Source organism: Balaenoptera musculus, chromosome 2 (genome assembly GCF_009873245.2).
Source record: "Balaenoptera musculus isolate JJ_BM4_2016_0621 chromosome 2, mBalMus1.pri.v3, whole genome shotgun sequence".
Lineage (NCBI taxonomy): Eukaryota > Metazoa > Chordata > Mammalia > Artiodactyla > Balaenopteridae > Balaenoptera > Balaenoptera musculus.
The window spans coordinates 10,158,976-10,180,916 of NC_045786.1; the positions used below are offsets into that span (position 1 = coordinate 10,158,976).

The 21,941-nt window shown below is 38.6% G+C and overlaps 1 protein-coding gene across 1 annotated transcript in view; it reads right to left on the reverse strand.

The window, feature by feature from the left end:
- MYO3A (myosin IIIA) overlaps positions 1 to 21,941 on the reverse strand; it is a 181,387-nt gene that overhangs the window by 39,819 nt on the left and 119,627 nt on the right. The window contains exons 21-27 of the mRNA XM_036843194.1: positions 20,310 to 20,463; positions 18,738 to 18,826; positions 16,569 to 16,698; positions 10,419 to 10,498; positions 9,888 to 9,965; positions 7,354 to 7,559; positions 1,202 to 1,313 (exon numbers count right to left, since the gene is read on the reverse strand). Coding sequence (XP_036699089.1) covers positions 1,202 to 1,313; positions 7,354 to 7,559; positions 9,888 to 9,965; positions 10,419 to 10,498; positions 16,569 to 16,698; positions 18,738 to 18,826; positions 20,310 to 20,463 — 849 coding nt within the window. The remainder of the gene's footprint in view (positions 1 to 1,201; positions 1,314 to 7,353; positions 7,560 to 9,887; positions 9,966 to 10,418; positions 10,499 to 16,568; positions 16,699 to 18,737; positions 18,827 to 20,309; positions 20,464 to 21,941) is intronic.

The window sequence follows — 21,941 nt, forward strand, 5'->3', positions numbered from 1 at the left end:
GAAATAGAGTCACAGATGTGGAAAACAAACTTATCGTTACCAAGGGGGAAATCGGGGGGGGGGGGATAAATTGGGAGATGGGAACTGACATATACACACTACTATATACAAGAGAGATAACTAACAGGCCTAACTTTTCATCTGAACATATGAAAATTCTGTCCCCCACTTCCCGCAGCTAATATAAATATAAATTTCTTGGCAAGTGTGGCATTTCAGTCTACGCCTATGGAATAGCTGATAGCAGTTACTCTTGAGTGGTCAATCTGAGTACTTCATTGCCTTAGCTTGATTCTTCCTCTCCATCCTTCCCCAGTGATACATTTAGTGTACTCCCAGGACCTGGTCCGGTTTATCTCCTTATCCCCATCTTGTTTGTAATGCTCTGAGGATATCTGAGAAGTAAATGCATCCTTTCTCCAAGAAGCCACCTATCTTACTTCCATATTCAAAACAGGTTATGATTTTGTACTTCATTCTTTAAGGCAGGGGTCCCCGACCCCCAGGAGGAACCAGGCCGCACAGAAGGAGGTGAGCGGCGGGCGAGCAAGTGAAGCTTCATCTGCCTCTCCCCATCGCTCGCATTACCACCTGAGCCATCCTCCCCCCGCCCCCCACCCGTGGAAAAACTGTCTTCCACGAAACCAGTCCCTGGTGTCAAAAAGGCCGGGGACCGCTGCTTTAAGGGATTAAATAAGCTAAGATCTCACAGGCTCTCAAATCTGATACATAAACACACCAATATCCAAACACCTATAGTGTGAGTCTAGTAATAACATTTCACTCCGGATAAATTTCAAGTTTACAACAAAAGCAGATTTGAGAATTAGGAAAATAAAGAAAAACAGAATCCTACTGAAATCATTATGATTCTCGACAGCTTTTTGACTATATTTGGTGGTGATAAAATAGAGAAAATATAAAAGTCTGTTTTCTAGACTCATCCATTCCATCCTTTTTTGGATAAATCTTCAAGATATATTTTTCTTGAATTTCTTAAAAGAAACCTTTAGGAGAGCAAAGTGTTTAATTCTGCTGAAGAAGGAAACCATTATGACTTTATCAATTTTCTTCCCCTATTTCAAGCTAGAGATTCTATAACATGAAAAGCCATGATATTTTCAATCACTGTAAAATGTAATTCTCAGTACATCCACCATAAGTATGAATTTTTTCCTTGAAAATTACATGAAAACATTACTTTCGTTTTTCCAAGGGCCCAGTTATCCAGACCAGCTTTTTCCAAAATGGTGGCACAGGTGTCAGGGCTCAGTGGAGGTTCTTCACACCACTTATAACAGAGAACGTGGTACCTTTGAACGGGAGAGAGGGCTGGTTAGTATTTCATAAAAGTTCAACGTCTCAGGAGCCTGGTGGGCTTCTTAGAACAACTCTGCAGTAAACTGAATTCCAGACTGACTACTTGTGTAATTTGAGCATTGTTTTTCACTTCAGTGATGCTTTTCAACACAACACTAAAATCCCGTACAAAACTCTGTCGTTCAAAAAAAAATTAACTGGATATTTTTTAAAAAGCAACCTTTCTCTGGTCACTGAAAGTAGAAGGACCGTAGCGGCAGAAGCAGAGGGAAAGATTTCATTCATTTTTTTCATCTTCACAAAAACACTGGGAGCTGATCTTCAAATTGGGTGAAGGAGTTTAATTCTACATAAACTTCCCACATTACAGCAACAGTTGAGGGGAGGAAGTGAGTAAGGGGTTAATGCAGGAGGGAAATGAGAGAGGAGGAGATGTTCACTGCCCATCCGCCTGTGTTCTGGATGCCATCTCCTCCTGTCCCTCCTCCTCTTTTCTTCTGTATATTTTCAATCCCCTTTCTCTCTCCTGCCTCGTCACATTTAGCGCAAAACAATCCCCCTAAGTGCCTCTCCTCTGAAATGATTCCATATCCCCCACTGGCTTTGTAGACAAGTAGAAAGATGGTTTAGAATAACTGTCTCCATTTCCCTACTTCCCATCGCTCCTCAGCTCCTGGGATCTTATTTAATCGCATATGATCTTTTAGTGATGAAGCCTTAGCGGATTGTTTTCCATCCTAATCCTAAGTGTTCTTTCTGTAGTTCTCCATCTTGAGAGAGTGTCCCTGAAGTTCCCATCCCACCCTGCGCCCCCCCACCCCATTTCTCCTCCTCCTTTTCAGTCTCCTCGACCTGCTGCTTAAATGCTAGGGCTCTACAGTGTTCTGTTTCTTTCTAAGCTCTCTCCACACGTCTCGTCTACATGCACGACTCAGACTGTTCCCTGTATGTGATGATTGCTATATATACATCCTCAGCCCTATTTCCATAAACTGGGAACACATTACTTCTGACTGCCTACCCTACATCCCCACCTGCTTATCCCACAGACACTCCAGACTCAGCAAAATGCATCACCTTTTCTTTCCTATCTCTGTGAATGACGTCACCCCTTCTTAAGGTACTAAAGCTAGAAATCTGTGCATCATCCTAGATTCTTTCCTCTTCTTCCCTCGGTGTATCCAACAAGCTTAGACGTCGCTCTGAAATCCCCATCTTTTTCTCTAGTCCTACTGCCCTTACCTTAAACCACCTCCTCTCACCCTGACACCTGCAACCACCGCCTGACTGGCTATGTGTGTCTTCACGCCCTCCTCCCCGCTTCCTAGCCGACGTCCACAGCTCTGTCTGAATTACCTTAATAAAATGAAAATCTGATCAAGTCCTTTCCTGACTTGAAAGTCTCCGAGAATTTCCCAAGTTCTAAGCTGGGATGGCAAAAGCAGGTGCTTTCAAAGGCTGGGCAGGCCACGTGAATATGTGAGCCGGGAAGTGTGACAATGTGGGAAATGCAGAAGTCACACCTGCTGAAAGGCAGTCTTTAAAACTGGTTGCCACGTATGATGACGAGTCTGCATGCTCCCTCCTGCTCTGTATCCCCGCCCACCTTGCTAGCCTCACCCTTGGCCACTTTCCACGGACATCCTGAGCTCCAGGCATGAAAGCTATTCACAGTTATGCCAAAGGGCCACGCCTGCTCATGGCTCGATGCTTTTGGATGTGTCATCCTCTATGCCTGTATGTCCTTCCATCCTCACTCCTTGTTCCCTCAAAGGAGATCTGCTCTTTCAATATTCTAGAAACGCTCCTTAACAAATCTTCAGCGAATAGACCCCTGGACTAACATTCCATTTCCCTGTGTACGACACACCGGCTGACGTCCACTGCACGCCTGGGGTGCGTGGGCAGCGGCTTTGCCTAGTGTGCCTGGGCGCTTCTGCTCCCACCAGGGGAGCTGTGTTTGCTGCCAAACCTGTTCATTCACTTGGTGAGGAGTTACTCAAATAAATATCAGATGAACTGATGAAACATGAGTGAGGAAAGCCAGAGGGCTGTTTCTCGAAAAGTGCATCAAATGCTTTGGTAAGACCTTCTAAAGAAGTACTTATTCTAAAAAACTATGGAATTAAACATGGATGAAGCCATTACAGAAGTTGGAGCAGAATCATAAGAATCAAGAAATATTTAGCCCTGTGATTGTTTCAGGAGTTATCTTTAGCTTCTTGCTTCACCTCAAGAAATATGAATGGAAATCATACATAAGGGATTATGAATCGTTTATGTAAGAAAGAGTCAATAAACTCTGGTTAGTGGACTTTACTCAAAGAAAAAAAATAAGCCTATATCAAAAGATTGAAAAATGAATACATGTTGATGTTCTAATATATAGTATGTATTTACATATTACTTTTATGATTATCTGCTTTCTCTGAATTTCTACTATAATCTAAGAAGTCTCCCCCTTTTCTCCTCATTCCCACCAGCTCTACTTCATGCTCCCAGACCTGCACACTTTTAGTAAATATATCCACTCTTTTTCATCCGTGTAACAAATACTTATTGAACACCTAGCATGTGCCAGGCACCCTCCTAAGTGCTGGGGACACAGCAGTGAACACGGCAGAACAACACCCTGGCCTCCTGGAGTTTATGTTACATCGTATGATAATGTAGATAATCAGATCCCTGTTCCCACAACTAGTCTAGACTGTGAGTTTCTTAACGTCAGAGGTTCTTTTATGAATCTTTGGGTTAAGATTTGAGTTAATCTTTTGTTCAAGGACTGGAACATAGTGGGTGTGCAATTAAATGCTTGTTGAGTGACTCAACGGACTGTCTCTGGGACTTGCTGTGGAAATAAACATCTAGGCGCACCAGATAAGCTTATGGAGGAAAGCCCCAGACCTGTGCTTTGTTGTGCCTCTTGTTTTAAATATAACATACTGACTCTGCTTTGCCTTTTATGGGTTCGCTTCATGGTGTACATTGTGGTATTTTAGACCACAGCATGGTAGGTAGTAATTAATTTGGGGAGTTTGAGGCTGAGGCAAAAATAATAATGAAAATAATTATAGCTGATATGTATTGTTGACATTTGGCTCCATCTACACACTTCATATGTATTACTTCATTTAATGTTTATAACCACCTATAAAGTAGATATTGATACTATTATCATCATCCTTATTTGCAGATGGGAAGATTGAAGATCGAACGTTACTGAACAAAGTCACACATTTAGTAAGTGGCAGAATTGGGATTCAAACCTGGGTTTTCTGATTTCAAAGCATGTGTACTTACCTCCTTCACTACACTACTTCCTTTGCTAAGTTCTGTTTGTTTTAGAGCTCTGACAGCCAAACCATTGTGTATAGGTGCCTGATGGGAAAATGGAGCCAACTTCAGTGGCTTCTTAGTATAAGGGTTCATTTGAAATAACTATAGTAAAAACCCAGTGTCTTGTGCAAAGTAAGTTCATGTTATGTGTCTTCCTTTAGGATTACTTCTTTGTCACAAAACAGAAGAGTTTATCTACAACAGAATGGACAAAGGGTCTGATGAATTTTGCATCTTTCAAGGAGGGTTAGTCAAAGGCTAAGCCAGACAGAGGAGGGTTATTTAGTCCTATTTACACCTCCACAGGGCCTTTGCAAATTGTCCTGCCTTCCTAAGGGTCTACGCCAATTTGGATGACAGTTTTCAACTTAGTGACAGAGAAAAGCCTTAGCCTTTTATTTCTGGAGCTTCCTAGATTCAGAACAGTTATTCACATGTTCTCCATAAACTTAGTTTTTTCCCATCTTCATTTATCATGTAGTAATTTGCTATTCTATAATAGCATGGGACTTGGAAGCATATTTAAAAATTTATTCTCACCTCTGACCTTCCAAATAAGTTACTTTCAAGTACAACATCATAAAGAAAATAAGCTCAGCTCTTCTACGGGCCATACTGTAAAACCATAGATAGTTTTGAAACTACTAGTTTGGTCTAGCATTTAAGGCTCTCTCTTCATAACTTTACCTGATCGGTTTTCCCACCTGATCCCATCTTTATAATGTCTTTCACGTCAGTAACACATACTGCGCAGCCAGTCTAATCCAAGTCCCTCTCGTTTTTGGAACACCAACCTGAACACCAAGAAAGCCCCTTCCTGTCTTCTCCATAAACTATGCCCACCATCAGATCCCCGTTTAGCACTCTTTCTTGATATTCTCTCTTATCAGCCTTCTTGGAGATCATCTTTCTCTTCCCTGAACTCTTACACTATGTACCATCCCTTTGGATCTTGGTATTTATTACCCTGCATTGTTCATTAACCTCCTATGTCTACAGCTCTGAGAATCCTAACTGGATTGTTAACTCTTGAGGATCAAACAAGCTTTAAAACTCAGTGTCTTCCACAGTACTTAGCACAGTGCCTTGTATATAAAAAAAAGTCACTGAAATTTAAGGGTACTTATATTAAGATTATATTAACGTTACCTACATTGATAGTTAAGCAAGCTAAAGATGAACTCTTCTAAAAAATGAAAAGTATAATAATAAGGTCAAATTTTAATTTGAAATTTGAAACTCAAGAATGTTTGGGTTACCTGCTTTCATGTACAGAATGGAGAATTTACCTACTGGCCAATAAGAAATTCCTGTATTTTTTATTTCTTAAGTTTTGAATATAAAATTGGGTCTGCTCTGTGAGAAGTAAAGTCAATGATTAAATGTTGGCTGTACTTCTGAACTCTAAACCGTGAAGTTTTTAAGTCTGTCTTAAACTACTATAGAAGAGTAGCCAATATGAAAGTCACTATATTTATGTAATTTTGCTCTCCAACATGAACACATGGTAGGGTTTTCTTTCTATCAAGGCAGTTCAAATGAATACCTTTCTTTTCTTTCCTAGGTCTCTAAAGAAAAAAAATCAAAAATTACCATGAATTGTTGAAAATATGAAAATTTGCAAAAAGAATTAGAATTCTCATTTCATTTAGAAAGGGTCTTGGTTACCCCAAGCAAAAGAATGTTTGACACAGACAAGACAATGGTATGTGGTTTTTTTGGTGATTGCACAGTTCATTGTGCAATCACAAAACTTTGTTTTATTCTTAATATTACTTTGTGCACTCTTTAAAAAAGGCAGAGAATGTTACCTATGGAGACTTCCTCAAATGCTAGGCTTTACCTGAAAATTGTAATAGACTTCACTTTTAAAAATTGAAACTTCAAGTTTAACGGCTAAGATAAATCATCGAATTGATAAATATCAGAAACATGGGCATTTCAAACATTAAATATATAAGATATTGAACCTCTATAGCACCACTAGTGTGTTACTTGATCATACACATTTAATACATAACTTAATTCATTTTACATTAATCAATTACATTGAGAAGGACTCCTAAAACCTAATTGCTTCTGTATGTCTTCTAAATCCCCTTTAGAGACTATCTCACTCGATCCTCATTACAACTCTATCAGGCAGTCATGAGGAAAATGAGGTTTCCTGGAGGCCAGGGTTTCTCAGCCTTGACACTGTTAATATCTTAGGCTGGATAATTCATTGTTGGGGGCGGGGAGGTTGTCCTGTGCATTTTAGGATGTTTAGCCGCATCTCTGGTCTCCACACACTAGATGCCACCAGCACCCTGCCCTCCCACCAGTTGTGACAACCGAAAATGTCTCCACACATTAACATGTTTTTTGAGGGTCAAAATCTCCCCTCACTGGCAATCACCGGTACCGGCCCATGGTCACACAGCAAGTGGCAGAGCTAAGATAAGAACCGGCTCCCCCAGCTCCTCAGAACAGAACCTCAGGCCCCTCTGTCATCCTGTCTCTGACCTGGGTCTCTCAGCTGACAACAGAAATTTCCAGCCCCAGTTAAGAGTTAACCTTCTCTTTTGACACACAATCATTTTCATGAACAAAATGCATGCCTCCTTTCTAGAACCCCTGAGTGATTCTCTTTCTGTTTCCTATCATTCTTCTCAAGAATTTTTACTGTACATGGAAACTAAAAACAAGTCCACATACCGCTTTATAAAGTTGGCAAAAAGTATCCGATGTGAGTATCCCAGCCTTCGAATTCTTGCTGTTTCCAGAACGCCTGTGTAGCGAAGCTGGAGCAGGACTTTCTCTTTGTCGTATTTTCTTGCCTGACGTTCATTGTTTGGTTTGATGCAGCGGACAAAGTGAGGTTGGCCGACCACCATTTTAGATAACAAATCCATCAGAGAATACTATAATATGCAACAAAAATAAAATTCCCAGCGTAGCATTCAGAAACTTATGAGCTCGCAGGTCTTTCTTTTAATCATAAGAATAAAATCTGAAAACTGAGAGTTACACAGTAATTCACAATGAGGGATATATGTGTTAATAAATATTTTCTTTATAGTATATTTTAAAAAATACATATTTACTCATAAAAATGTAGAGGCAATAACTAGGAACTTAGCTATTAAAAGGTTGCCTGTGAATTCTTAAGGCAACTTTAATTAATAGACGAAATTATTTTTGATATAGCTTGTTTGGAAGTAATTATATCCTCTCAGGGAAACTGGCCAAATTACAATATTTAGCACACAATCTGGTTTCCTCCTTATACGATTAATTTCCCTGTCTAGTTCTTTTTTTGTAGAAAGTACGAAAGTAAACACTTTAATCCCTCTCAGTATCATCTCCTAGTTTAAAATAAGGACTGACAAGTTAATGCATTTTACTCTGTAAGACACAGTTATAAAAATAAGCAAATCCACTTAAGTACTCTAATCTGCTCTAGTTTGATAATTTTCTTATTTTAGAAATATTTTAATCGCATAGATATGAAAACCGTCTTCTGCAGCAATACCTTATTAAAACAGCAGCCAATTGCTGGACAACCAAGTATAACACAGTAGGGTAATCATGGTTCAACTAGAATGGAATCCCAACGAAGCAGTACGTCAAAGACCGGGATTACAATTGTTGGCAAGGTAATGAGCGTATGAATCTAGACAGCGGTTGATGGCTGAATCTCCTTTACTGATGGAAATATAAAGCCTGGGTTACAAAGCCAGTGCAAACCAAATCCTGGAACTGGGCGACTGACAAAGCACTGGGTTTGCATAGCTTCCTCTTGGGCACCGACACTCAGCTGTGAGCTTCTTCAAACAGCTGGGGTCTGCCACTTTGGGGCCCTTTTCATAACATTTATCTGTGAGTCATCATTGCAAACATCTGCCAGACACTAGAGATAGAAAGGTGATAGATGTGTCTGCTGGCATGCTGAGCAAGAGCTCCCTGCAATTTAGGCACTGGTGTTTCTTAGGGACCAAGGCAGAGTATTATGTCATGTTCATCCTCCTCTGCAGAATGAAACATAACTTAAAATACGGTACATACTATACGGAATTACCTTCTATCCCTTTTCACCGCAGCCCGAGGTGTAAAACAACTTTATGAATGCGTGGCTTGAACATACACATACTGTTTGACGCCAACAACAGTGGTATGATAATGGTCTTGGATGACTCACTTAAAGACGAAAATAATCTGGCTGTAAATACTTTCAGTCCTTCAGCTGTGCTGCAGTCTGCTGTAAGGTGGATGTACCAGCAGCAAACGAGATATTAAGCATATAAATGCACTAGGTGCTACTCAAAGATGTTAAGCACACACTGTCTGCTACGAGCTTAGGACCTGAGAAATATTTAATAAAGCTATCCAGTTATTTTTAAAAGTATTTCATGACTCTGTTAGGGAACTGGATTTATTCACTGAACACGTAGTAAATTTAACCCCATTTCCTCCCCTTCTCCCACATTACATGATATTAATAAATTTCTAAATTTTAGGTGGTATTTTATTCATTTTCATTGGCTGGTTAGTATGATTTTATCAGAAGAGATAAACAAGAACTTGAACCAATAATGAAGGCAGGGTTATCTAGAGTTTGTTCTCCAGGGCACAGAGAGAATCAAGTGCTTCTTTTCTTTCCTATCTCTCTCCTACCTTGCCCAAGGGAGAAAGGTCAACTTGGTCCTATGCTAAGGACACAGTGACTCACTTCCTTGGCATGTTACTGGTATTTCCCTGGTGTCCCTTCTCTTTGTCCCGTGCCTACACCAGTTCTGTTTTTCTTTTGCGGCGTTCAGCTCGTCTAGGTACAGGGAGATGTGGAATGGAGACGGATGCTCGACCTTGTCTCATCCGTCCACCTTAAGATCATTCAGGGGTGGGAAGGAGGACTGATGGTTTTCATGCCATTGAATTTCAAACCCTTTTAGGCTTTATTCTAGTGAAAACGTGTTTGGTTCTATGGACAAATTTTAACCAAGCTACAGACTGCCATTAAGATTGACCTAGTATACAATAATTTTATCGATAAAATACCAAAGTAAACCAACCCATAGGTTTTTGAGAATGCACTGTAATATATCATGTATCTAACACATAGTAAATGAAATACAACACAAATTCTCTTTTGCTAATAGCACTCTGATATTTGTTACTTACTTTTAATCTGTAACTCCCATTTAGAATAAATAACATGCCTAAGCACAACACAACATAATTTAATATCTTACTCTGAAATACGATGCAACTGTTTGTGTTTTCATGTTGGTTGTCTCTCTGGCGTGACGGGTGGCCTCTCCAGTTTCCCCCTAAGACCAAGAAAGACAGCGATATTTCAGCACCTATTGTACTTGATGCTCTACAGGGAGCACGTGGAATTTTCCTTAGTCTATGCCTTCACATACATAAAATAACAAAATGTTGAATTTTTATTTTAAGGTAATTGTTTTGCCAGTCTCATTGGGATTTTAATCAGTTTTGCATGGAATGTGAGTATCTCTGACCTTAGCTAATACATTTTTAGTTGGTCTTAGAGTAACGTTAAAACTAGCTATAAATGAAGAGTTAGGAATATATCAGAAATGCATGATTGTCTTAGTGACTAGTGGTAATATGAACATAACATAAATATCTGTTTAAGTAGAAAAGAAAGATCAAAGGGAGAAAACGAAGGGAAAGGCTGTTTACTCTTATTATACAAATACTTCCATTGTAAAGGTTAGATTCTTAGACTCACTGTCATGAAAAGTACGTTTCCTTACCTTTGTCAGGTTGATTGATCTTTCTGAAGTCCTCATTTGATAGTTTATTATGTTTTTAGTTTTAGAATATGGCAGATTACCTATGGGAACGTAGATAAAATTAATACACCTTTTAGGATCCTTAATGGTAGAAGATTTCCTCCATTTACTTCAATGTTAAAATAAGCATTGTTGGTCCTGCAATATTCATACTCACATGATTGGTTAACTAGTTATTGAGACACTTAGAAATAAAATAATATTACTTGAAAATGTATAACAAATTTTAAATTCAGCAAAACACTCCAGCTTAGAGAATAGAAAAAGGAGAGGTAAGTGTTGGATTTCCGTTTAATTGCTACAAGATATGGGGTGATTAGGATAAAGGGAGCAATTTGCTTCTTTTTGTGTGTGTGCTAAATCGCATCTGAGACTTTCTTTAATGCAAATGTAAGCTTTACAATGGGCCTTAAAAATCATATGGATCATTAATTCACATGAAGTGGTTATAAGCAAATCAAGTGTGGTTGAGGGCAAAGGACGTTTTCAACCTAACATTCAGAAATATGTGCCTGGTGCTAGGGCTCTATAATGGTACACAACCCAAGGCTGTGAAAAATCACAGTGTAGTGAGAAAGATTACGTCCTCTGAAGCCAGGAAGACCTGGGTTTGCATACCAGCCGCAGTGTCTAAACTGTGGATCATCTACTTAGTCTCTGAGTCACAGTGTGTGCCCAGAAAATGCGGAGAGTTATGCCTACCTCACAGGATTTTGATGACAGGTGACAGTATGTCTAGCCCGTGGTGCCTGGAAACGTCAGTTCTCTTTCACTCGTAGCCCACCTCCCACCGAGCACAATACACCAACCAACCCACGAGCCAAGAGTTTATCATCCTAGTAGGAATGTTCAAAATATCTCCAGAATTCCGTACCACTTCAGGAAGATTGTTTCTCGTTCATTCTTGCAGGCAATGGGGCTACATATTTTGGCAAATCCTTCACATTTTTTTTGTGGCTGCAGAAGGCTGGCTCAGAGATGAGGGTGCAGGAAGGAGCCCTGCCTGGGGCGCGGCTGGCAGCGCCCTGCTCTGCTCTCGTCCCCTTTCCCTCATCACCCCAGGAAAAGTGCTGGGGAGCGGGTGTGACTTTTGTGCGGGGCTGAAACTGCATTCGGCACGGCTCCCTCTTGAAATGTGACTCTTGCTGAACAGAGCTGAGTGGAGAGAGACAGTAACTGAAGGGGAGCTTCAGGAAGTATGCTTACTGTTCTTTTTCTTTCTTTCTTTCTTTCTTTTTAGGATTACCAGGGAAAGTTTTAGAAAAATAATTTAATTGGGGGGAAAAGTGACCACAGACTTGGAGATTTCTTGGAAGCATGATGAACATACAAAGTGCTAGAAGCACATTAATTAGGATAGACCCTTTGCTTAATAGATATCATTACTTAATATTAACCAAATATAAAGTAAAAATTTAAGTCTATCTGAAAATCAAACAACTAGAGGAAATTTAAAGATTACTAATTTCCCTTTAACAAAATTTACACACTAACCATAAAATTATTTAACAACAAAATAAGTGAGAGCCTTTCAAAAACTCATTTATGCATATCAGCAAGAACTAAAATTAGCATAGATCTTAATTTCAGAAAAATATATCCTCTTTGTATCTATAGTTGACCTGACGAACGAACCCGTGATAAAACAAACTAGAGATTTGAGCTGCCAGGAATTCTGATGTATTTTCCCCTAATGCTGGCCGAACTATATTTCATATTTGTATGCAAAGGGCCATGGTTATTTTAGAATCTTGGAGACAGCATAATGTAGAACCGACGAACCTGAGCTTTCAAGCCTAATTCTAAGACCTCTCAGTGGGGTAATGTTGAGAAAGCAGCTCAACATTCCCGAGTCTCCATGTGTCATCTGTAAAAGCAGTTCCTCCTCAGAGTGTTGTTTTTAATTTATTTATTTTATTTATTTATTTTTGGCTGTGTTGGGTCTTCGTTGCTGCATGCAGGCTTTCTCTAGTTGCGATGAGCGGGGGCTACTCTTCGTTGCGGTGCGTGGGCATCTTTCTCACTGCGTTGGTTTCTCTTGTTGCGGAGCACGGGCTCTAGGCTCGCAGGCTCAGTAGTTGTGACTTGCAGGCTCTAGAGCGCAGGCTCAGTAGTTGTGGCTCACGGGGTTAGCTGCTCCACGGCATCTGGGATCCTCCCGGACCAGGGCTCGAACCCATGTCCTCTGCACTGGCAGGCGGACTCTTAACCACTGCGCCACCAGGGAAGCCCATTGTTTTTAGAAGTAAATGAAAGTACTTAGTATAGTGACTAGCACATTGCAATTTCTAAATAAAGTTATCTATTGTCATTGTTATTATTATTATATGTGTACACATCTAGCTGAATGCAAACCCCAAACACCTTTGACAGCTTTGAGGTTGAGTTACTGAAACACCTTTGACTATAGAGTTCTGCTCTTCTCCCTGGCCAACTAGACACTGTTCTGCTGAAAGTCAGGAGACAAGGCATAGTATTGAGAACCTGGTTGCATATTTTATAAGGGTGGAAACATGAAGTTAGATGCGTAGATGCTGTTGGCAGATACAGAAAGAGATGACTATCTTTTTTTATGTGAATTCACTTTATTAAGAATATTTTTAATATATATCATCTTTTAGAGTTAATATGAGAAAAAAGAGAGCCGCATCAATCTGTTTGGTGTTAAATGCTCCAAAGTTGGAGCTTTAATACAATTATATTGTTTCTAAAATTCAAAGGCTTTCTTTTTTTAAAATTTTTATTGGAGTATAGTTGATTTACAGTAGACAATTGTTAAAGTCAAAACTGAAGACTTTTTTTCTGGACAAGATAAAGTAACACAGACTGGATTACCTTCTCACCTAAAACAACTAAAAAAACATACGAAGTCTATGGAACAGTTGTTTTTCTTCTTTCCAATTTTTTAACTGTGGTAAAAGAGACATAACATAAAATTTAGCATCTTAACCTTTTTAAGTGTACAATTCAGTGGTATCAAATACATTCATAATGTTGTGCAACCATCACCACCATCAATCTCCATAACTCTTTTCATCTTGTAAAACTGAAATTCTATACCCATTAAATACTAACTCCCCATGCCCCCCATCCCAGCTCTTGACAACCAACATTCTACTTTCTGTCTCTATGATTTTGACTACTCTCAGTACCTCATATAAGTGGAATCATGTAGTATTTGTTTAGGTGCAACAACTTTTGCATCAAGCAACAATTTTTGCATCAATATAGGGCACTGATCCCTGAGAGAGAGGAAACAAATGAGGTGAGCCCTATGATTACCCCAGCTTTCTGTCTAGAGGGTTTATGTTGCAATGCAGGGAGAGGAACCCAGGTGAAGCCTGGAGAGAACAGATGTAACCAATAGGAAACAAACAGCAAGATAGTGTCAAGCCCAACCATATCGCTAATCACATTAAATATAAATTGTTTGATCACCCCAATTAAAAGGCAGAGATTAAGGTTGGATTTTAAAAAGCAAGGCCCAATTATATGCTGGCTACAAAAAACCCACTTTAAATATAAACTCAAAAATAAGTTGAATTTGGGCTTCCCTGGTGGCGCAGTGGTTGAGAATCTGCCTGCCAATGCAGGGGACACGGGTTCCAGCCCTGGTCTGGGAAGATCCCACATGCCATGGAGCAACTGGGCCCGTGAGCCACAATTACTGAGCCTGCGCGTCTGGAGCCTGTGCTCCGCAACAAGAGAGGCCGCGATGGTGAGAGGCCCGCGCACCGCGATGAAGAGTGGTCCCCACTTGCCGCAACTAGAGAAAGCCCTCGCACAGAAACGAAGACTCAACACAGTCATAAATAAATAAATAAATAAATAAAAGAACGTGAATTTCTTAAAAAAAAAAAAAAAAAAAAAAAATAAGTTGAATTTAAAAGCATAAAAAAGATACACCATTTAACTACTAATCATAAGTAAGTTGGAGTCTTCCTATTAATATCAGGCAAAGTAGATTTCAGAACAAAGAATATTACCAGACATAAAAGAGTTATTTAGTAATAATAAAGGGGACTATTCATCAAGAAGATATAACAATTCTAGATGTTATGCATCCAATAACAGACCTTAAAGTACATAAAGCAAAAACTGATAGAAATGAAAGAAAAAATAGACAAATTGATTAATTATAGTCAGATATTTCAAAACCACTTTCTCAGTAACCGAGAGAACCAGGAGAGAGAAAACTCGTAAGTATACAGAAGATCTGACCAATATCATCAACCAAGTTGACCTAATTGCCACTTATGGAATACTCCACCCACCAACAGCAGAATACACATTATTTTGAAGTGCAAATGAAACATAAAACAAGATAGAGCATATTCTGGGCCATAAAACATGTCTCAACAAATTTAAATGAATTAAATCATACCAAGTATGCTTTCTGAGCAATACAAAATTAAATTAGTAGTTCATAACAAAAAGATATCTGGAAAATCCCAGTATATTTAGAAATTAAATGTAATACTTATAAATAACCCCTATAAATGCCTATATAAGAAAAGAAGAAATTTTCTTAAATCAATGACTTAAGTTTTCATCTTAGAAATCAGAAGGCAAAATAAACCCTGAAAGAAACAGAAGAAAACAATAAAGACAAAAGAAAAAAAAATTAACAAAATAAAAAGTAAAAATTCAATAGACAAAATCAATGAAACTATAAGTTGGTTGAGAATATCAATAAAATTGATAAATCCCTAGAAAATCTATCAAGAATAAAATGAGAGATGAGAATGAGAATAAAATGAGAGAGAGATATAGATAATGATCTATATCAGGAATAAGAGAGCTGATATAACCTCAAGATCTACAGACATTCAAAGGATAATAAGGGATTACTATCAAATTTATGTCAATAAATTTGACAGCATAGATTAAATAGAAAATTTTCCTAAAAGGTACAACCTACTCTAAAGCTAATTCAAACATAAAATATCTTGAATAGCCTTATATTTATTAAAGAAATTGAACCTGGAGTTAAAAGCCTTCTCACAAAAAAACCCTTCAAATCCACATGACTTCCCGGGTGAATTCTATTAAGTAATTTAGGAAGAAATAATATTCACTCTATTTTTCTTGAAAATTGAAGAGGAAGCATTATTTCTCAATTCATTCTGTGAGGCCAGTATTACTCTGATCCCAAAATCAGAAAAAAAAAATTATAAGAAAACTACAGTCCAATGTCCCTCATGAACATAGATGCAAAAATTCTTAACAAAATTCTTAGCAAATTGAATCTGGCAATACATAAAAAGTATGTCAAGATTGTCCCAGGAGTTTGGGATTGACAGGTACAAACTGCTGTATTTAAAATAGATAACCAACAAGGACCTACTGTATAGCACAGGGAACTCTGCTCAATATACTATAACAACCTAAATGGGAAAAGAACTAGAAAAAAGAATAGATACATGTATATGTATACCTGAATCACTTTGCTGTACACCTGAAACTAACACAACATTGTTAATCAACTATACTCCAATATAAAAAAAACTATATTTCAATAAAAATTTTTAAAAAAGATTTTCCCAGGAATAAAAGTCGGTAAAACGTTCAGAAATCAATCCATGTAACTCACCATATTTACAGATATAAAGAAAAAACAAAGCAAAAACAAATGATCATTTCAATAGATGCAGAAAATTCATCTATGTACGTCAAGAACTCATCATATTTTACTGTCTAAATATATGCTCTTTATTGTGTGTCAGTTATACCTCAACTATAAAAAACGAAGTGCAGAGAACAATTTTGAACTCCAATAAAGAAAAAGATTGAACTACATTTTTTTTCTACTTAAAAGCAAATGCAAGGATTATATGGTTGGTTGGAAAAAGGCACACAACTTTTTAATCAATTAGGCAGAACTCACTAAACCTGCAGAATCTCAAAGAATCATCCAATGTTGCCCACTCCTGACACAGCAGGTAATTCTGAACTCTCTGAAGGTGACGGTACTCTTTTGGTGAGTAGCTAGGACACCACCGTATTTTCTGGTGAGTGCTTCAAAATTTTTCTTTATGGAAACCTAGCTTCTTTATAAAAATAAAACCAACTCACACACAACAAAAATGGAAGGAAATTGCCTCAGCTTACCTGTTTTTGTTAGAGGCTGGCTGACTAGCTGCCGAATTACACTGTTTTCTGATGACCTCAGAAGTAGCACAATATCAGTTGGAAGAGTGTCTCTATTTTTAGCTAAGAACCCACTTGCATTATAGATGACCTGTTGATAAAGTACGTTATCATCACTGTCACAATCAATGTCATCTCCCTCATCCTCATACTCATCAGCAGCATCATTATCATTATCAACAGATATTTACTGAGAGCTTACTTAGCGCTAAGTGACAGGTACACAGAGATTTACAAAGGTAGTCCCTTACAACTTGGTTGGAAAAGTGAACCTCTCCAGGTTTACATTATATCTTTTCAGAGAAAAATTTGTGTCACACTGATTTTATTTGGGTTGAAATAATCAAAGAGGTTTGATTCGTCCCGTTTATTATATCATGTTGGAAATTTTGTGGGTCTCCCTTCTCTATTTGGAGGGTTGGGGCCACCAAGGTATTATCATTTCTATGATAACTGATTCACTTGCAATGAAAAGGCTTTTATAGATTTAGTCTCAGTAGTAGTGTGGTCTAAATACATTGTGGGTGTTTGTGTTTCTGGCACTTCTAAATAATTTTAAGATTTTTAAAGATCAATGTAACCCAAAGATTTTTGTAGGATGGTCCAATGTGGTGGTTGTTATGGACTGAATTGTGTCCCTCCAAAATTACTATGTTGAAAATCTAATCCCCAATGTGACTGTATTTTGGAAACAAGGTCGTTAAGGAGGTAATGAAGGTTAAATGAAGTTTACTGTAAGAGTGAGGCTCTAATCCCACAGGACTAGTGTTCCTATAAGAAGAGGAAGATACACCAGAGATCTCTTTCTCTCCCTCATACGTACACAGAGAAAAGGCCATATGAAGGCACTGGGAGAAGGCAGCTATCTGCAAGCCAGGAAATAGGCCTCACAAGATACCAGATCTGCTGGCACCTTGATCTTGGCCTTCTAGCCTCCAGAACTGTGAGGAAATAAATTTCCATTGTTTAAGACACCCAGCCTGTGGTATTTTTGTTATGGCAGCCCAAGAAGACTAATACAGTTGTTAAAAATAACTGGATAGGGCTTCCCTGGTGGTGCAGTGGTTGAGAATCCACCTGCCAATGCAGGGGACATGGGTTCAAGCCCTGGTCCGGGAAGATCCCACATGCCACAGAGCAACTAAGCCTGTGCACCACAACTACTGAGCCCACGTGCCACAACTACTGAAGCCCGCGCGCCTAGAGCCTGTGCTCCACAACAAGAGAAGCCACCGCAATGAGAAGCCCCCGCACCGCAACAAAGAGTAGCCCCCACTCGCCACAACTAGAGAAAGCCTGCGCACAGCAACAAAGACCCAACATAGCCAAAAATAAATTAATTAATTAATTTTTAAAAAAACTGGATAAAATGATCATAGGAAATTCTTAACGAATATTTTAAAGTAGGCTTATTTGGAAAATCACATGCTGAAAATCATGAGAAAGGCTATAACTGTAATATTTAAGGGAAATTTTGTTTTCAATGACAAAAGCCTGGACTACTGACTGACACAGAAGTTCTACTAGACTAGAATGCTCGGGGTTCTGTGGTATTTTATTTTGTTTGTATATGTCTATGAATTCCTTCTTGATTTGAATATCTTCTTAGTCCTCCAGTATTTATAACATCATTGTGAGGGAAAGACCTGTTATTCGCTACAGAAGGGAAAGAAACTGTCTCCTGGGTTTCTTTCCATATGTAGGATGGCATATCTGAGGTTTGCTCTGGTGTGGGAAGTGTATCCACCAATGCATAAACACTGCTTCCTCTGACTGAATGACAGTCCATCAGTTAATTCTAATTAATCAGCTCAGTGATCTGGCCATACCTCCAGCCCGGTACCTTCTCTTGTTGGGAAGGAGGAGAGACAAAGGCTGCCATGGACAGAGAAGCAACTCAAGTCTGAAGAAGGCAGTTTATATAAAAGGTTCTCAGCTGTCATTAAAAGAAGAAAAAAATAGGTACCCATTGTCAGCCAACCACATGCCAAGCCGCATCTTAGGATCAGAAAGATGGACTCTTTATATCATTACAGCCATCTATAAATATTTTGGGCCATAATTTTCATGGCCTTATTATTCAATGAAAGACTAAAGAGAAACTCAGTTATAATGTTTCAGAGTTCTTACCTTTCCTGCATAATGGTGAATTCCGAAACTAAGTTCCATTCTTTTAGGCCTCCAGAAGTACTGTGATTTCAGATTACCTTCAAATTTTTCTGTAGAAAAAAATTTAACTCCAATATCAAGCATGTAGGAGGGCCTCAAAAAATACCGATTGGGGCTTCCCTGGTGGCGCAGTGGTTGAGAATCTGCCTGCCAATGCAGGGGACACGGGTTCGAGCCCTGGTCTGGGAAGATCCCACATGCCGCGGAGCAACTAGGCCCGTGAGCCACAAATACTGAGCCTGCGCGTCTGGAGCTTGTGCTCCGCAACAAGAGAGGCCGCGATAATGAGAGGCCCGCGCACCGCGATGAAGAGTGGCCCCCACTCGCCACAACTAGAGAAAGCCCTCGCACAGAAACGAAGACCCAACACAGCCATAAATAAATTAATTAATTAAATAAATAAACCCAAAGTTTAAATCTTTAAAAAAAAAAAAAAAAAAACCGATTGACAGAATCATCTCTTTCACCACAAAATGGAAAATGTGCAGTGAATAAACAGAAAATTTTATATAGTTATTACATGCAGATTTGTAATATAATTATAAATGGTAAGGCAAAACTTGAGATCATGAATTTTACCATTCCAGTATGATTTGGGTCAGCAGGTCTCAAACCTTAGCAAGCATCAGAATCACCTGGAGGGTTTGTTAAAATAGACTGCTGGGTCCCACCCCCAGAGTTTCTGACTCAATAGGTCTGGAGTAGGATCCAAAAATTAACATTTCTAGCAAGTTCCCAGGGGATGCTGATGTTCCTGGTCTGGGGACCCCATTTTAAGAACCACTGAAAACTACAGAGGAAGGAAACTAAGTACTTGAGATTGTCCAGAGAGCTTTGTGAAACACAGCTGGATGTGAAGCCATGAGCCTAGAAATTTGGTATTTTGGCTCTCTTTTTTAGAAGAAAAGCTACAGGTTGTTATTGATTACATAGGAAACACAATAGGATCATACAGGCATTTCTACAACAGTTTTACCAGCACAAGTTCTCTGTTATTTCATGTCCTAGAAGGTACATTTTAACATCAAAATCAAGGGACTAGTATGAAATGATTTCCCCACCACGTTGGGGTTATTTTCTTTTCCATCTAGTATCGTCCAATTAGAGGAGAGAATAGGCAATCAGTGAGTCAGATAAACGACGAGAACATCACAGATGAATTTATTTCCTCCCTGTTAGGTATCTCATTTCCATTTCTGGAGCTGTCCTTTTGCCTTGTCCTCCAATTTCTAGTTTTGGGCTGGATAATTACTAAGGTCATTTCTAACACAAAATCCTATGATTGGGGCTCTCCCATAATATAAGGAGAAGTCCAATATTGAAACTTGTTTAATTCATCACTAAATATTTCACCCTATTATAAACATTCACTGGTCTAGGTATTAGATCCAAAGTCTCTTCCTCAAAGTTAGATATGCAGGCTTTGTCACAGCAATACTCTACTAGATATTTTTAAAAATTTTTTTAAATCATTCATAATTACATGACCATATTACATGAAAACTATGTAGACATACTGAATTTGAAACTCACCTACAAGAGTTTGGTCGGTGGCCTTGGGAAATCTACTTTCTTCATCGAGGAGGGACAGTAAACCCATTGGCTTCTGCAGAAACATATCTAGGAGAGGCCGGTTATCTTCGTATTCAATAACTCTAGCATCCACATCTTCATTTAGGTATTCATTCTATAACGGGACATGATATGTATAGAAACACTTAAAATCTTGTGAACAATACGTAACTTGGCAGCAATTACCTAAAATTCTACTTTACACATATTATAAAAAATTACTCCCTATGACCTTGCCCTTAAACTGAGGGTATCATTTTATTTCTCTCTCCCCAGAAGTGCTAGTTCATTAAAGTTAGCACTGATGATACTCAGGGTAGTAATAAAAAGTTTCTAGCTTCTATACTAGAATTACAGGCATCTCAAGTTTTCCAGATGCAGGAGACTATGTTGTTAATGAGCAGTAATAAAATCACGTTCCAGAATTGATAGAATATTAATTAGGTATATCTTAGGGTTACACTTCCCCCAATTTAAGCCTTTTATCTAAATTCAGAAATGCTGGATCTCTCAAGAACATAGGTTTTCAGTCATGATGACATTTACGTTGTTTGGGGTGAAGGGCTGTGGGTCACAGGAACAACCAATGGCTGGAGAACCAAGAACACGTAGGTTCCCATCTGGGCTCGGCCACTTGACTAGCCATATAGTCCTTTGGAATTTTCTTACTCTTTAAACTTCTGTTTTTTCATCTACTAAACAGAAGTAACAATCTCCATCTAACAAAGTAATAATATCTGGTACATTAGTAATCATTTGTGGTGGAGTATAATATAAAATGCATAAAATAAAAACAATAATTACTGTAAGATGTTGGTACCAGCACAACATAGATACTGATGATCTATTTTACAAAAAAGGACAAGAAGAATTGTGCTGCAGCTTTGCTTCTATGACTTTTGCCTTCATACTGGGTCCCCCTCACCCCCAGCGCTGCAATGTGTAAGAGAGAGGACATAGACGACCTCTGAACTCGGACTTGTAGTGATGTTTACATGGAGGGTTCCCCCCACTTTCTCAGGTGATAAAGCAACTATTACCAGGGAAGAGTATCAAATAATTACTGACTGGGTAAGAATGCCCTGCACCATTCACGAACAAAAGTTACAGGCTACTTTCATTACCATTTTAATACATTCTTTAATTCATTAAATATTTTCATTGAACACCTTATAATAAGGCACTGTGATGGGTGATAAAAACATGTTTAAAACAAACTCTCTGTCCTCAGTGAATTTAAGATAAAATTTGAGCGATTAGCTTTGTAAATAAATACCCAAAATGCAAGGTAACACAGGATAGATAAATGCTAGGTACAATGTACTACAGGAGTTCAGAGAAAGAGAATTTTTTCTGGGATCTTCATGGATGAATTTAGCCAATGGCAGGTGGGGCATTTAATAAGCCAAAGTTTTAATCTCTGCTTTTGGGGCCTTATAAAATTGAAATCACAGTCAAGAGTGTCACCAGGAAAAAAAGTAAATGTCTATTTTTAAATAAAACAAAATCTAGTATGTAAAAATGAGGCAGAACCCACTGGTCTAAAAGTTAGATCACCTGAAAGACATTCAGTTTACCCAGTACAAAAAATGG